The sequence below is a fragment of the Geotrypetes seraphini genome, chromosome 5, assembly GCF_902459505.1.
Source record: "Geotrypetes seraphini chromosome 5, aGeoSer1.1, whole genome shotgun sequence".
Lineage (NCBI taxonomy): Eukaryota > Metazoa > Chordata > Amphibia > Gymnophiona > Dermophiidae > Geotrypetes > Geotrypetes seraphini.
In genome coordinates this window covers 263,143,776-263,162,161 of record NC_047088.1, presented here as the reverse complement: position 1 = coordinate 263,162,161, position 18,386 = coordinate 263,143,776, and the positions used below count along the sequence as shown (strand labels likewise).

General features: G+C 44.4%; 1 protein-coding gene across 3 annotated transcripts in view; it reads left to right on the top strand.

Annotated features, from left to right (window-relative positions):
• The window catches only part of USP37 (ubiquitin specific peptidase 37), a 465,383-nt gene that overhangs the window by 281,543 nt on the left and 165,454 nt on the right, over positions 1–18,386 (top strand). For all 3 annotated transcript variants that reach the window (XM_033944517.1, XM_033944518.1, XM_033944516.1), the window contains exons 15-16: positions 306–385; positions 15,933–16,097. In XM_033944517.1, coding sequence (XP_033800408.1) covers positions 306–385; positions 15,933–16,097 — 245 coding nt within the window. The remainder of the gene's footprint in view (positions 1–305; positions 386–15,932; positions 16,098–18,386) is intronic.

Here is an 18,386-nt window from a genome sequence, read left to right as displayed (position 1 = left end):
TTTTTAACTCATTCAGCTTACAGACTAATAACTTTGATCAGTGCAGGCCTTGTAAGGATTTATCTGAAACGTGAAGCGTATAATCATTTTTAAATCTCTTCCTTTATGTATTTTACTGTTAATCATGTAGTTCTATTTTCTGAATTTATTTAATTTTAATTTCTTTGAAATATTTTTATCATATGTAAACCGCATAGATGTTTTTGCCAATGTAGTATATCAAATGCTGAATAAACCTGAAACTAGTGAAGAAAGTAAGAGATATTATTGATAGTTATAAATTTATTTTTTCATTTTATTAACAGATGGAAGAAATTGAATATTCCTGTGAGAAATGTAATGGCAAATGTGCTATCGTCATGCACAAATTTAATAGACTCCCAAGGTGAGCGTGGTGACAGCAGGAATAAAGTACATAGTAACCTAATAACTAAATTAATTGTTATGTACTTAATATACTGTGTTAAAAAAAAAAAACAATTAGTGGTTAACAATCCAAATCAAAAATTTAAAAAGCAAAAGCTATAATTGTTGATAGGAGAGAATAATAACAGAAGATAGAAACAGCACACAAAGATCAATCAGGCAAATTAGGTAGTTGCCTAGAGTGCAGTTTGTTGGCACTGGCTGAGAACTGCAATTAAAGTGAGTCTAGTGAGAAGCAAGAACTAGCCAATGACCCAAAGCTGACAGAGTATAAAACCCATTCAGACACCTGCTGGAACAGCTTTTCCATTGGATTTCCAGTGCAAAAGGAATAAGAGTCTTGGCCAGTGAGTTAATCACCTCTACCCATGCTTTTTTGCAGAAGGAATAAACTACAGCTTTTCAGTTTCCTCTTCATATGTCAATGGGAAGTCCCCATCATCTCAGTTTTTCCTTTTGCAAGTGAGTTGAGAAGGTGTCTTTTTTTCTGCTCTGTAGTTTCAGTAGTTATTTTCGTGTTTTCAATCCGTTTGAAGCTTCATGGTGCCCAGAAATTCCCAGGATTGTTGGGACATTTCTGCCTGGGAGAAGATACAGCCTCTAATTCAGAAGGCTATAGCTAGTGGGGGGGGAGGTGTAACCTTTTTGCAGGGCACCTACCTAGCTTGGCTACACTAACACTTAGGATAGCTTGGGGTGCGTTTCCCTTGGAACTCAGCATGCCCCTAATTTATCAGATGCTTGAACACAGGTTGAATGGCCCTGTGTTGGTCCAGAGGACTATAGTGGTTGCTGGCTGCATTCTTCCCCCTTAAGAGGTATGAGGAGCTAGTGGAGTTGAGGGTTTCAGGCTGTCTGATTTTGTGAGTGTAATTCTTGAAACTTATATGAAATTTTCAGGGTCTTCTGCATAGCCTGGAAGTATGCTGGTGGTTGTTCAGGAGTGGTTCTCCTTACATTGCACTGGTCCATTGCAGAATGGTATTCCACAGGAACTAGAGATCCAGTTGGAAAATGACTGGGATGCCCGGGTGTCATGTTTGATTTGTTTGCTTCCACAAAGTGAATCTTCAGGATTAGAGGACTCCAGGTCATAAGTGGGCACTACCAGCTAAGAGTCTGTGGCAGTCCCAGAAAGGGCTGAGAACCTAACGGTGTATACACTCTTTAAACTGGTGGACATAATGGAAGTCATTCTCTTACGTCCCTTCTAGATTCAGTACGCTGGGTGTTCATTCCCTTCCTGGAGACCAATCCTGGATCTGAAGTCTGTTAATGCAGCACTAAAGTCGCTCAGGTTCCAGATGGAGACTGTGTGTTGGTCATTGCCTCAGTGGTGCTGGGGAAATTCCTAGCCGCGCTGGACTTGACGGAGGCTTACTCACATATTCCCAGAACACAGAAAGTTCCTCAGGTTCCATGTATTGAAAAAGCCCTTTCAATTCTTGGCACTTCTGTTCGGGTTGGCATCAGCATCTTGCACCTTTACCAAGGTAATGGTGGTGTCAGAAGTGCACCTGCACAAGGCAGATTCATGTATACACATACTTAAACGATTGGTTAATCAGGGCTCTGTCCAAGACCAGTGGACATAAGATAATGACACAAGTTGTCCAGCTCTTGCAAGACCTAGGATAGATTATAAATTCCCAAAAGAGTCACCTGGCAAAAGGCTGTGTTTTTCTTCCAGAGTTGCGCAAACTGAAGTTAAGAACCCAGATGTTGGAGTTCATGGCAATAGAATTCAGAAAAATACTGTAATAACTAAACACACTTTTACTTGTCATCAAAAACAAAATAGGTACATATGTGTAACACAAACACTAATACAGAGGCACTACAAGAAGTGCCTGGCAATGTCAGGTCCTACGGATTGACACTACCTGCAGGTACTAGGGTTGATGGTAGCGACCATAGAAGTGGTACCTTGAGCAAAAGCTCATTTATGCTCTCTTCAGAATGCGCTGCTAACCCGCTGGTCTCTGCAGATAGATTTGTTATCCCAGGACAAGCAGGCAGGTATTCTCACTAGTGGGTGATGTCATCCGACAGAGCCCCGATGCGGACGTCTCACAAGCATACTTGCTTGAAGAAACTTCAGAAGTTTCGAGATGCTCGCACCGCGCATGCGCGAGTGCCTTCCCGCCCAATGCTCCGGGCGTGTCTTCTCAGTTCTTTTCTTTCCGCGGAGCTGAGAAGTTTTGCTTCAATTCTCTGCGCTGAGTGAACCCGTGTTCTTGCCTTCTAGTACCGCGGTTTTGAGTTATTTTGCTCTTTATCGTGTGTTTTATTCAGTCGTTTATTATTTTTTCCAAAAAAAAAATAAAAAATTTCTTCCGGATATTCGACCGGGTCGGCCGCGTGGCTGAGGCCCCGCTCCTTCGATCTCGCGGCGGAGCTTTTTCGGCCTATGTCCCGGCCGATTACTGGTTTTAAGAAGTGCAGCAAGTGCCAGCGCGCGATTTCGTTGACGGACCTGCATCGACGCTGCCTGCAGTGTCTTGGTCCAGAACATTTTCCGAAATCATGCCGGCCTTGTTCCACTTTCACAGCACGTGCGTTTAAGCGTCATTGTTTCCTGTGGGAGTCGATGTTCAAGATGGAAGCTGCTAAGGAACCTTCGGCTTCGACTTCGACCAGCGCTTCGCCTGAACCTGCGAAGTCATCCTCGGCTCCTGCTGCATCGGGTCTCTTGAAGCCGGCCTCCTTCGTTCCGGCTTCGACCCCGCCTCCTGCTCCGGTGACTCCTTCGGTCTCCTCAGAACAGGTACCTCCTCAGACCATTCCCCCGGTGGTTATCAAAGTGCCGAAAGCTTCTAAGGCTATGCACTCGACCACTTGGGAGCGCGAAGACCGTACAGGAGGTCCCACTTCGAGTGCGGCTCCCTCCTTGTCGGTTCGCTGCGGTCGATCATGGAGGCTCAATTCATTGATATTATGACCACCATGGGGCCCAAGTGGCTGGCCACGATCCAGGGTGGGCAGGCAGTCCCTCCTCAGGGGGGGGGGGGCGAATCGCCCGCTCGCTCTTGCTGCTCGGGGAGGAGGAGCGGCGCTCAGTGGCCAGTTTATCGAGGCGTGCTTCGTTTAGTGACATGTCGCTGCTGGAACCCATTCCCCCTCCGGGCGAAGACCTTTGGGATAGTCCTTCGGGTAATCGAAGCCCTGGGCATCGCCAGGAAGAGTTCTTCCGCACTCCCTATCAAGCATGGAATGCAGCTCGAGAGGCATTGAGCCATCTTCCTCTACGCTGTAAGGCCTCCAGCCCTATCTACTCATTGGAGGCCTCTGGGGACCAGTCTAAGCATCGCCGGTCCAGGTCTCCTTCGAGACACAGGGAGGCATTCCTCTAGGCATTCTAGGGTCTCGCCTCAGAAGAAACTACCTCGTGTGAGGTATTCCTCTTCGGATGTCTCCCCTCCTCCGGGGCCGGAGTACGAGGATCCCTATGGCTCTTTCTCGCCCTGCCGATCACAAGTCTCCTTGGATCCAGAGGCTTCGACTTCCTCCAGCCCGTCCCGCCGGCCTGTGTTGGCGGACCAATTCTCTTTTTCGTCTTTTCTCAGGCAGATGGCGGATGATCTCGACATCAGCTTGGACTCCGGTTCCCGATACTCCAAGGAATACCTGGATACCATGCATCTGCCTCATCCTCCTGCCGAGTCTCTTTGTCTACCTTTGCACAAGCTTCTCGACCAGACCTTTATGCGATATTTTGAAACACCGTACTCTATTCCTGCTGTTCCTGGCAAACTGGATGCCAGGTACCGCACGATGCATCACAAGGGGTTTGAGGGCTCCCAGCTCTCTCATCAGTCCCTGTTGGTCGAGTCCTCCCTCAAAAGATCTCATCCGTCCCAGGTGTATGCCTCTGTGCCACCGGGCAGAGAGGGCCGAACCATGGATAAATTTGGGAGGCGCATCTATCAGAACTCGATGATGGCATCCAGAGTTCTCAATTACACTTTACATTTTGCAACTTATTTGGAGTTCTTCCTGCCTGTGCTTCGGAAGTTTACACCTTACATTGAGTCTCAGGCTCGTTTTGAATTTGAGGAGGTGGTCGCCTCGCTATCCCAGCTGTGACTTCAACTGATGCAATCCTCCTATGATGCCTTCGAGCTCTCGGCACGAGCCGCTGCCTGCTCCGTGGCCATGAATCGTTTAGCCTGGCTTCGAACCATTGACATGGACCCGAATCTCCAGGACAGGCTTGCCAACGTCCCCTGTGCGGGTGCTGATTTGTTTGATGAATCTATTGAGACCGTAACGAAGAAGCTGTCAGACCATGAAAAATCTTTCCAGTCCATCCTTCGTCCCAAGCCTAAACCTGCTCAGTCTCGACCGCCCTTGATCTATCAGCGGCGCTATACTCCCAGGCAGGCTCCTGCTGCGAGGCAACCAGCGAAGCGGCAGCCACTACAGAAGGCTCAACAAAAACCTCAGCCTTCTGCTGTCCCTAAGGCTCCTCAGCCTTTTTGACTCTCTGATAGGGAGCATAACCAACACCATTCTGCCATCCCCTGTCTTTCCAATTGGGGGTCGCCTCCATCTTTTTTATCATCGATGGACGACTATTACCACCGACCTTTGGGTCCTTACCATCATCAGGGAAGGATATTCTCTTCAGTTCCATCGGGTCCCCCCGGACCACCCTCCAAGAGAGTATCCTTCCAACTTGACCCAGACCGCCCTTCTTCTTCTTCAGGAAGCTCAGGCTTTGCTCCGGCTTCGGGCCGTCGAGCCGGTCCCTGTGGACCAGCACAACCGGGGGTTTTACTCCCGGTACTTCCTTGTTCCAAAGAAGACGGGCGACCTGCGTCCAATTCTGGACCTCAGGGTCCTCAACAAGTTTCTGGTCGAGAGATTTCGCATGCTGACTCTTGCTTCTCTCTACCCCCTCCTCGAGCAGAACGACTTGTTATGCTCTCTGGATCTCAAGGAGGCCTACACTCACATTCCCATTCATCTGGCCTCTCGCCAGTTCCTCAGATTTTGGGTGGGACATCTACATCTGCAGTATCGAGTGCTTCCATTCAGCCTGTCCTCATCTCCCAGAGTCTTCACGAAGTGTCTGGTGGTAGTGGCCGCTGCACTCCTGAACCAGGGTCTTCAGGTATTTCCTTACTTCAACGACTGGCTCATCAAGGCCACCTTGGCTTCGGGGGTCACCTCGGCGACCCTGACAATGATTTGGTTCCTGCAGAGTTTGGTGTTCGAGATCAACTTCCCAAAATCTCATCTGCAGCCTACCCAGTCTCTTCCCTTCATCAGGGCAGTTCTGGATACTATTCAACTCAGAGCTTTCCTTCCTCCACAGCGCCTGGATGCTCTTCTTCATCTCTGCCAGTCAGTGTCTTCTCGCCAGTCCATATCAGCGAGACACATGATGGTTCTCCTGGGCCACATGGCCTCTACAGTTCATTTAACTCCTTTTGCCAGACTTCACCTCAGGATTCCTCAGTGGACCCTGGCTTCTCAATGGACACAGGTGTCAGATCCTTTGACTCGTCACATCATAGTCACTCCTGCTCTTCAGCAGTCTCTACATTGGTGGATGATCTCTTCAAATCTCTCCAGAGGTTTGCTGTTTCACACTCCTCCCCACCAAAAAGTTCTCACGACCGATTCCTCGACCTATGCCTGGGGAGCTCATCTGGACAGTCTTCGCACTCAAGACTTCTGGACCAGTGCGGACCGGCTGTGCCATATCAATCTTCCGGAACTTAGGGCAATCTTCAATGCTCTTCAAGCGTTTCAACATCTGCTTCACGACATGGTGGTCCTCATTCACACGGACAATCAGGTCGCCATGTATTATGTCAACAAGCAGGGGGGCACGGGCTCGGCCTCCCTCTGCCAGGAAGCTCTCAGTCTGGGATTGGGCGATTCACCACAACACCTTCCTCAAAGCTGTCTACATTCAGGGGAAGGACAATGCCTTGGCGGACAACTTAAGTCGTCTCCTCCAGCCTCACGAATGGACCCTCCATTCCAGGCCCCTTCATCAGATCTTCTCTCAGTGGGGGACGCCTCAGATAGACCTCTTTGCTGCTTCCCACAACTTCAAACTGCCTCAATTCTGCTCCAGGATCTACACTCCTCATCGCCTCGAGGCAGATGCCTTTCTGCTGGATTGGGGGAATCGTTTTCTGTATGCGTTTCCTCCATTTCCTCTCATTCAAAAGACTCTGGTCAAATTGAAATCCGACCATGCCACCATGATTCTGATAGCTCCTCGGTGTCCCAGACAGCCTTGGTACTCCCTTCTACTTCAACTCAGCAGCAGGGAGCCATTCCTTCTTCCAGTGTTTCCTTCACTGCTTACTCAACAACAGGGATCTCTACTCCATCCCAACCTACAGTCTCTCCACCTGACAGCTTGGTTCCTCTCAACGTAACTCCCCGCCAGTTTTCCAAAGCGGTGTGGGATGTGTTGGAGGCTTCCAGGAAGCCTGCTACTAGGCAATGCTACTCCCAAAAATGGACTAGATTTTCTACCTGGTGTGTTTCTAATCATAAGGAGCCTCAACGAGCCTCCCTATCTTCTGTTTTGGACTATCTTCTGCACCTGTCTCATTCTGGCCTCAAGTCTACATCGATACGAGTCCATCTGAGTGCAATTGCGGCTTTTCATCAGTCTCTGCAAGGGAAACCTCTCTCTGCTCATCCTGTGGTTTCCAGATTTATGAAAGGACTTTTCCATGTCAATCCTCCTCTCAAACCTCCTCCAGTGGTTTGGGACCTCAATGTTGTCCTTTCTCAACTTATGAAACCTCTCAACAAGGCTCTATTGAAGTTTCTCACTTGGAAAGTGGTTTTTCTGGTTGCCCTCACTTCTGCTCGCAGGGTCAGTGAACTTCAGGCCTTAGTGGCGGATCCACCTTTCACAGTATTCCATCATGACAAGGTGGTCCTTCGCACTCATCCGAAATTCCTGCCTAAAGTGGTCTCTGAATTTCATCTCAACCAGTCCATAGTGCTTCCTGTGTTTTTTCCAAAGCCTCATTCTCATCCTGGAGAATCAGCTCTTCACACTCTGGACTGTAAACGTGCTTTGGCTTTCTACCTGGATCGCACCAAACCACACAGAACTGCTCCTCAACTTTTCGTCTCCTTTGATCCGAACAAATTGGGACGCCCTGTCTCGAAGCATACCATCTCCAACTGGATGGCGGCTTGCATCTCTTTCTGCTATGCCCAGGCTGGATTACCCCTTCCCTGTAAAGTCACATCCCATAAGGTCAGAGCAATGGCAGCCTCTGTAGCCTTCCTCAAATCGACACCGATTGAGGAGATTTGTAAGGCTGCCACTTGGTCCTCGGTTCATACATTCACCTCTCATTATTGTCTGGATACTTTCTCCAGACGGGATGAACAGTTTGGCCAAACAGTATTACAAAATTTATTCTCCTAAGTTGCCAACTCTCCGACCATCCCATTGAGGTTAGCTTGGAGGTCACCCACTAGTGAGAATACCTGCCTGCTTGTCCTGGGATAAAGCAATGTTACTTACCGTAACAGTTGTTATCCAGGGACAGCAGGCAGCTATTCTCACGTCCCACCCACCTCCCCTGGGTTGGCTTCTCTGCTAGCTACCTGAACTGAGGAGACACGCCCGGAGCATCAGGTGGGAGGGCACTCGCGCATGCGCAGTGCGGGCATCTCGAAACTTCTGAAGTTTCTTCAAGCAAGTATGCTTGTGAGACATCCGCATCGGGGCTCTGTCGGATGACATCACCCACTAGTGAGAATAGCTGCCTGCTGTCCCTGGATAACAACTGTTACGGTAAGTAACATTGCTTTACGGTAAATAACTGTGCTTTCTCATCCTGTCCTAATTCAGCCCTTTAATCTTCTTTGGTCTCCCATGCACATAAGATACCTGGGAATTGACTTATACCCAACTCTTACTGCAACAATTCACCACAATGCAGAAAATCTTACTAACTTTATTAAATCCCTTTTACAATCCTGGCATCCTCTACACCTCTCCTGGTGGGGCAGAATAGAAACTGTCAAAATGGTAATTGCTCCTAACATTAATTTTGTACTCAGTATGGTTCCACAATTATTCCCAACTTTATTTTATAAGTCGATAGATAAACACATTTCTAACTTCATTTGGATTCGTAAACCCCCCCAAATTACTCTCAAAAAGCTCAAAGCCCCGAAAGACAAAACCGGAGTCCTATTACCTAATTTCCTAACCTACCATAAGGCCTTTATACCCCAACAGTCTAGCCGCTGGCTCTATTTGGAACGCTCTTTCTGTACCTTCTCCCCTTCACTAATTGCACTGTTGACGTTTCATGCCTCGATACATAAAAATTATCCTATTATCTCCCAATCAGTGACATGTCATCTTGAATTGGATAAATTGCTTGATCTCTCTATTGGTACCTCTTCTTTAGACTCTTTGTGGCACAATCCACACCTCCTAATTGATAAAAAACCAATTTTTTGGCCTTTATGTGCTAAAAAAGGGATATGGGCTCTAACCGACATTTGCACTCCAGCTCTACAACTCTTGACTTTTGCTGATCTGAGGGACAAATACAATCTTCCAACTACAGAGTTTTATCAATGGCTTCAACTTAATAGTGTCATTACAAAATCGAAAATCCTATCTGCAATAGTCACTGGAATCCCCTCATTGATCCCTCTCTGCACTAAGCTTCTTTCCAGTGGACATGCAGCATCCTATTTTTATAAATTATTAATCACACGTTCTGCAAATGTTGACGCTCCTTTACTTACGTCCTGGGAAATGGATATTGAGCATCAAATAAAAGACAGGCAATGGGAGGTTCTCGGGTCTAAAACCCTTAGAACCATTTCATCAGCAAACTCAATTCAATCTATGTTTTTCCTACATCATAGAACTACATGGACACCTCAAAAACTGCATGTAGCTGGCCTCCTCCCTTCCAATAAATGTTGGAACTGTAAGTCCTCCCCTGGTACCCTACTTCACATGATATCTGACTGTCCCCCTACTACAAAAATTATGGGCAGAGGTGTAGTCAATCTTTCACCTTCAAGTAGACCTCTCCCCTATTATCATTGTATTGAAATCAGAGGCCCCTAATCTTAACATTCCTCCATCCCAACATACATTATTTGATACGCTTCTAACCATTGCCTTATACTCTCTAATTGGAAATCCTTTGACTCCCGATCGGTACGCTTCTGGTTTCAATCAGTTCTACTTCAACATAATGCTGATTTCCTCGACCACACCTCTGTCTACTAGGGCTATTGGTAAACAGGCTGCTTTTAAGGAATATTTGGATTCTCTTTAAATCCTCACTGTCACTGCATTTATTATTTTCTCTCTTTTCTCTTGCTATACCTCTCCTCTCTTCTCTTCTTCTCCTTGGCCTCTGGGGGATCTTTCTTTCTTTCATATCCTCTCATCATTCTGGATAGCTTATCCTTTCCCTCCTACTGACCTTTTATGATACAGCCTTTACTTATTTTCTTTCTCCTCCCTTGTCTTACTGCCCTTTGTTTATTCCCCCGATACTATTTTATATTGTAAATTGAACAATGTACCTTTAATTTGTGTTATATTACTAGAAACTTATTATCTTTCATAAATTGTTCTACTAATGTATTATCACAATTGTTCTGTACATGTATTTTTCCCCTTTTTGGATTTTATAAAATTTTAATAAATTTTCATGGAAAAAAAGAAGAATAGTGACCCACCAGCAGCGGCAATTCTTATGTTCTTACCGGATTGACCACATCGCACATGGTACGCGGATCTGGTTCAGCTACAGCAGGACAAGTGCCTTAGGTTCCAATTGCCTTGAAGAGTCTGGAATGCTTTGGGCTTACGGCATGGCCTTTGAGTGTGTAGTCCTAAAGAAGAAAGGATATTCAGAAGGGGGGTTTTAGCTTCCCTATAATCTATGAAGCTGACTACGGTCGTAAACTTTGCTAAGACTTGGAAGATTTTTTAGCGCTGTTGTGTGGAGCAGAAGGTGGAGCCTTTTTTAGGGCTTAGATTTCCGCAGTCCTTTCATTTCCTCAGGATTGTCTCAAAAAGAATCTAGCGGTTGGCCCTTTCGAGATACAGGTGGCAAGCCTCTCATGCTTTATGGGTTAAGTGGAGAAAGGTATTTGGCTTCCCATCTGGATGTGTCCAGGTTTCTGAAGGGGAGCGTAAGTGCTCAACTACACTATGAAAATACAAAAACCAAGCCACCATTTACAAAAAAAACTCTACAGGCAGCAAAGAAACAATATTACGCTAAATATATAACAAATGTACATAATTCTTCAGCACTTTACTCCATCGTCCGTTCACTCTCTCCATACCCTAGGAGACCCATCTCCAACCTGAATCAGCCCACAGTACAAGACCTTGCAAACTACTTTGATAATAAAATTTGACCTGTATGTGACAAATTCACTAATCTCTCAAATACTGAGACACCAAACTCCCCTACCACAGAATACACTCTCTCTCATTCAGTTCCCTTACAGATTTCTGTAAACCCACACTAAATGAAATCCAGAGAACAATATAGATTCTAAACCTATCAAATAACTCCCCTGAAACCATACCTCCTATTAGCTCAAAAAAGAATTCATAATATTCTGACCTTTTCTTCACAATATGATCAGTAAAAGCCTTTCTACAGACTTTATGCCCTCTTCATGGAAATCAGTCCTAGTATTTCCAAATATCAAACAAACAAATATCTCCAAAGACCAAATTACAAACTATTGACCCATTGCGAATTTACCTTTTCTAGCCAAACTCACAGAAAAGTTGGTATTTAATCAACTTTCCAATTTCGCTGAAAAAACCAATGCTGTTCAGCCATACCAAACCGGATTTCGAGTACATCACTCTACCAAATTATCATTAATAGGCCTGACAACCACTATCATTTATTTCAAAGACCATCGTAAATCATCTCATCTGATATCATAAGAACATAAGAATTGCCACTGCTGGGTCAGACCAGTGGTCCATTGTGCCCAGCAGTCCGCTCACACGACGGCCCTTAGGTCAAAGACCAATGCCCTGAGACTAGCCTTACCTGCGTACGTTCTGATTCAGCAGGAACTTGTCTAACTGGCTTGAATCCCTGGAGGGTGTTTTCCCCTATAACAGCCTTTGATACTTTAGATCATGCCTTACTACTTAAGAGACTGCAATCTATTGATATCACCGGAACAGCTTAACAATGGTTTGCATCATATTTTCAAAACTTAAATTACAAAGTCAACTTTAACAATACCACATCTTCCACCATCTATCAAATCTACAGAATCCCACAGGGTTCCATCCTTTTACCACTTTTTAACATCTTCATGACCCCCTTGCTTATGCTAGCACAATCTATAGGATTTACTGTGTTCACATGCACTGATGATATTTAACTGCTTCACCTCTTAAATCTAAAAGCACCTGAAGAAATACTAGAAATCAACTAAACTTAGGGCTCCTTTTATCAAGCCGCGCTAGCAGGGTTAGCGCGTCGGACATTTCATCACATGCTAACCCCCGCGGCCGGCTAAAAAACTAACACCTGCTCAATGCAGGCGTTAACGGCTAGCACGGCAGGCAGTTTAACGCATGGTATTACGCGTGTTAAACCCCTACCACAGCTTGATAAAAGGACCCCTTAATAATATTAGCTCTTGGCTTCAGCAAAACAAACCCGCTTTGAATATCTCTAAATAGAAAGGCATACTATTCTCAACCTCATTAGAAGAAAATATATGCCTACCCATCTGCATTGACTCTTTCCCAATTCAAATAGATACCAAAATCAAACTTCTTGGAATCATCCTCGATAAAGATCTCAGTTTTCACCAACAAATCAGTGTGGTTACTCAGAAATGTTTCTATAAATTAAGACTTATTTGCTCTATCTCTTCTCTTCTAAACCCCCCTCCTCACCCTCCCTCTATCAACATTCTGATTCACTCTCTTGTCGTCTTCAACTCCTGCAAAATACTGCAGTTAAATTAATTTACCTAGCAAAGAAATTTGACCATGTCATCCCCTTCTTCGTAAAGCACACTGGCTACCCATTACCCACCTTCTATCCTACAAAATACTTCTACTAACATTCAAAACCAAACATTCCAACTCACCAACTTTTATAGACAAACTTCTGATCCCATATGCTCCCTCCAGGACTCTTCGCTCCAACAATCAAAATCTGTTTAGTATCCCTTCTATATGTGAATTATTTCATGACACAACCCGTAAATCCATTTTCTCACTTACTGTCCCCTCTCTGTGGAATGCCCTCCCATTGGATCTCTGTCTAGAAAATTCTCTTGAAAAATTTAAACCCAAACTTAAGACTTTTCTTTTTTAACATGCCTACAACCTCTGATCTAATTTCTTTCAAATAGAATCCACGTAGCTCCTTGATGGACTTTGCAAAAACGCTTCTTTTGAAGCGAGCCCTACCATAATGTATTTTCCCCACCACCACCACCACTTTCCACCCCTTTATTTTTATAATTTTCAATCTCGATGTATTTGCTAACTTACCAAGTCCCTTCTCCCATCTTGTTTCTAGTATGTCAGTCTGTTATGTTTCCTCTTTTATTATTTTCTTACCTTTATTTTAAGTTTTAAATGTTTTACTTTTAATTCTAAACTTTTTTAGATTCATTCCATTGTAAACCATTTAGGTACCTGTTTGATAAACGATATATCAAAGAATAAAGAAACTTGGTTACACTTGTATCTTCCCATGCGACAACCTTTTCCAACGTAAAATCTTAACATCGTGCTATGGGCTCTCGGTAGAGCCCCTTATGAACCTTGGAAGAGGCATCACTGATGGATTTGACTGTCAAGATGGTTTTCCTGATAGTTTTTGCTTCAACAAGAAGGGCTTTGGAACTTCAGGCTCTGCCATGTAGAGAGTCGTTACTCAAATTTATGGAGGTGGGTGTGTCTCTCCGCATGGTTCCTTTCTTTCTGTCTAAGGTAGTGTTGGCACTCCATGTCAATCAGGAAGTCCAACTGCCTCAGTTCCAGGTGTAAAGAAAAAGGACAAAGTTCTGGAGTTACTGGCATGAGGAGTTCTCTGCTGTTTCGAGGTGACTAATAATTTTTGTCTTTCAAATCATCTTTTTGTGATCACCAGTCCTGGTAGACTAGGGAAAACCACATCTAAAGCTTCGATTTCCAGGTGAATCCACATAGCTATTTCATCTGACTACAGACTACATTGGCTGTGGTAAACAGCCACCAATCTCATTGAAGGCACATTCCACCAGAAGTGTGGCTTCTTCAAGGCAGAAACCCAGGCAGTTCTGCCCAATGAGATTTGTAGGGCAGCTTACATGGTCCATTCTCCATACTTTCACAAAGTCTTAGAGTGACCTGAAGACACAAATGCCGCTTTTGGTGCTAGCAGCAGGCTCATCTGCCCCACCATAGACTCAGGGGACAGCTTTGGTAAGTCCCACTGGTCAAGCATGTTTCTTTTGCACTTGAAGGGAAGATTAGGTTCGTACCTCGATAATCTTCTTTCCAGTATAAAGGAATTTGAGTCTTGATATCCGCTCTGTCAGATATCAATTTAGCCTGCTTCCTTCGATACTTGTGTCCAAATGCTTGCCTTAGAGCAGCCAGGTAGATTGTTTTTTGACTGTTCAGCAAATGCAATAAGTAATGTGATAACTTTGCAAAGTTAGTGGGAGACCCTATAATAGCTATATAAATGTGAGTGCTAGTTGCACTCAGGTAGGTGGCTTGTTTGGGTCCACCTTACTAAGTTTCTTGGATTTAATTGTCTTTGTTGCAGAGCAGAAAAGACTTGGTTGGGGTGATCAACTGCTTTGGTATGAACTGAGGAGATGGGGACTGCCCTCTGCCACAAGGAGGTGGAACTGAAAAGCTGTAGATGATTCCTTCTGCAAAAACTCACAGGTAGAGGTGAATAGCCCACTGGTCAAGACTCATGTTCCTTTATTCTGGAAAGAAGATTATTGAGGTAAGAACTTAATCTTCCCTTCTATAGGCCTTCTCCCTTAAACACTTTATCAGCAGCTGGATGAGTACCGGGCCTGTTTTAGGATGTCTCCTTGATGGTATATCTGGAGTTGTGGAGCAGAGACATTCACTTTCTCTGTGATTCTCAGACAATAAGATATCCTCCCAACTGTCCTCTAGTTGGTGCATCTGTATTGGAGACAGATGATGACACAGAACTGTTGACTAGTGTTTTGTCTTCTCCTTATGACAGGCCTGGATCAGATGACTTACTATTTTTCCACCAGCAATTTGCAGTTCTCATTGTTGAATATTTGAAACATGGTATCAAGAGACAGGGACACTATCAGTGCAGTTAATTCCACGAATACCTTTCCTGATGACATGGGACATAAGCACAGTGAAGGTGCTGTCAGAGTGCTCTGTTCTTCATAGCAGGAAAAAAATCTTTCAAGGCCCTCTCCATATCCTCAAATAAGTTCTGCTGGAGATCTGTGTAGTATCCTGGACCCTTAAGAAGCTTCCTCGTGTTATGCATGTCCACTTCGGCCCCATCTGTGTGAGAATGGTGTTTGAAGTACCCATTACATATAATTGCTAACTGCTATCTGCTGAACTTACCTTTAATTTGCAAAGTAGTCTTCCAGGGAGCATGGAGTAATCCAGGCAGGCTCCTTGGTTGGTGCTGAAACACTGACCTCATGAGTGTGTTTATTGTGCCCTGCAGTGATCGATTCACTTTGGAAATTTGTATGCACATCACATATGAAATATGCCACCTATTTTTCAGATCTCAACTATCATATTTAATACTCAAAAGTTGTTCCTCCTCAATTTAATTTTACCTTCCTTAAATCTTTTTCCTTATCATTAACTAGATCAGTCTAGAAAGTATGTTTTATGTGCCTCAGCCAGCAGCTGGAGACAGATCTAAGAGTTGTGTTCTTTTTGAGACACCATGCAACCCCTAGCTCTCAATATTCTTTACCTCCAGCAGATGGTGACAGGCATTCCGGGCTGCTGAGCTGGTTTGGTGAGCATGCTCTGAGGCCCAGATGTTGAACTTTCCCATTTGAACCTTGAGTTTGGAGAGAATACCAGACCCTGCCAAGAATAGCCTCGATTGTTTTATTGTAAATCACATGCCAGTTTTATTGTAAACCACATGCCAGTAAGCTATAATTGAGTGATACCTAGAGAAGTTTAGGTTTTGTTTATTCTGTTTTTTTCCCTTCTCTTCGACTGTTTGTTTACCAACCTCCCTTAGTTTATTCTGACCTCAACTGAATGTTGTCCACACCTGCATAAGTTCTGGCTCTTCCCAAGCACCAACCTCCTTTATTGGCAGGCTGGTCAGAGACTATATTTAGCAGCACTGCCCAGCTCAATACCACTGAATATTAACAATTGGATGTCAAAAGGTAATTTAAATGGGCCACAACCTCTCTAGCCCACTTAAATCACTCTGAATATCGGCCTCTTTATGTATATCTCTGACATCTTTCTTTTCATATTCTAGAGTCCTTATCCTTCATTTAAAGCGTTACAGCTTCAACGTGGTCTTGTCTCTCAATAACAAAGTTGGGCAGCAGATAATCATTCCACGATATCTGACCTTGTCTTATCACTGTATGGAAAGCACACGGCCTCCGCTGACTCTGGGATGGAGCACACATGCTGCAATGTAAGTCTAGGTAGTCACTGTATGTTTCCAAGAGAATGTCATGGTATTGTACTAAACCTATTGTCACAGCTAAATTTCAGTTATTACTAAGCCAGACAGTGGAAGGAACCTACAGAGTATCTAGCAGTTACAAACATATGGAGGAAACTTCTGGAGCTACTGGATTGTTTGAAGATTTAAAGACTTTAAGATTTCGTGAACAATGGGGGACTATGAATTGAGTGTTTGATTCTCCAGCTAAAGATAAGTGTACAGAGAGTGGTTTGGACCTTTCTGAGATATGGAGCAAGTTCTCTCTTGAGTTTTTTTTTTTTTATGCTAGTGAGAAGATCGAAGGCAGCTAGAAGTTTCTATATTTATGCATACTCTGTTGATTTCTTCCACTGTCTGGCTTGGTAACAATTGAAATATAGCTGTGACATTAGTTTTTGTTACCTTTTATATTGAATTAAACCTACCATATATACTCAAACTCAGCAAGTCGAATCCATCATCCCATCACTAACCAGGGTTGTTTTATCTATGGATCATTTTTATTAGTGCCGTAACATTCTTGCTATTTATAGTTTCATGGAAGTATGGTCAACAGACTCTGGCTATGTGGAAGTTGCTTGAGAAGATGCAGCTAGTGTTATATAATATACATAGAATTTCCTCTGGTGCAGGAAGAACTCTTAATTCAGGATGAGTTTGTACCTAGAAACATAGAAATAGACGACAGATAAGGGCAACGGCCCATCTAGTCTGCCCACCCCAATGACCCTCCCCTACCTTTCTCTGTGAATAGATCCCATGTGTCTATCCCATTTGGCCTTAAAATCAGGCACGCTGCTGGCCTCAATAACCTGAAGTGGAAGACTATTCCAGCGATCAACCACCCTTTCAGTGAAAAAGAATTTCCTGGTGTCCCCGTACAGTTTCCCGCCCCTGCTTTTCCACGGATGCCACCTTGTTGCCGCGGGACCCTTGAAAAAGAAGATATCTTCTTCCACCTCGATGCGGCCCGTGAGATACTCGAATGTCTCGATCATGTCACCCCTCTCTCTGTGTTCCTCGAGTGAGTATAGCTGCAACTTATCCAGCCGTTCCTCGTACGGGAGATCCTTGAGTCCCGAGACCATCCGGGTGGCCATTCTCTGGACCGACTCCAGTCTCAACACATCCTTACGGTAATGCGGCTTCCAGAATTGCACACAGTATTCCAGGTGGGGCCTCACCATGGATCTATACAATGGCATAATGATTTCAGGCTTACGGCTGATGAAACTCCTGCATATGCAACCTATGATTTGCCTTGCCTTGGATGAAGCTTGCTCCACTTGATTGGCAGTCTTCATGTTCTCACTGACGATCACCCCAAAGTCTCGTTCTGCTTCAGTTCTTGTTAGGATCTCGCCATTAAGGGTGTAAGTCTTGCATGGATTTTGGCTGCCCAGGTGCATGACTTTGCATTTTTTGGCATTGAAGCTGAGTTGCCAGGACCTAGACCAGCGCTCCAGTAGGAGTAGGTCGTGCATCGTGTTGTTGGACATTGAATTTGTCTGTTGTGCTTTTGCCCACTACATCAAGGCTGCCCTGTGAACTTCTAAAAGCTAAGTTACTCAGCATTTCATATTCTGCTCTTTTCACTGGTTTTCAGCATTATATCTGCTTAATTTCTCTTCTCCTCCCTGTTTCTTACTAAAAAAAAATATAAAAAAGCACAAAAAAATCCTTCTCTTTCCTCTGTTAAATCTTATTTCCTCTTCCTGCAGTTTTGTTTAAAATACTGTGTGGTATAGAGCCTATATTTCTGGTGCCTGTGGCTCAGGGTGACTAAAGTAGGGAAAATCCTGTTATAAATCCTGTGTTTTAGGGTAGCACTGATAGAACCTGCAGTTTTGTTTAAAATACTGTGTTTTAGGTGGAATAGAGCCTATATTTCTGCCTTACTAGTAGTCTTTCTTATAGTCCCACCAACCCCAGGGACCACTATTCATATATAGAGACCCATATAATCAGGACTTCACAACCAATCAAGATGACCTTTATTCTATGCAATCACTGTGGTGCTCTAATTCCAAGACATACTATTCGGAGGCTTAAGGCTTGCCCCATCTGTCTTCAACTTGCAGTATTAAGGAGGAGCTCTGCAAACTTAAACAGGAATTGAATACAATTAAAGCAGCTTCCATCACTCCACAAAATCATACCAACTTACCACCTCTACCTCAAAGAATAAAACAGCCCAGGAATAAATGGGTCACAGTAGGCTCAGGAAGACTGCGACATGTAACACAGAAACATCCA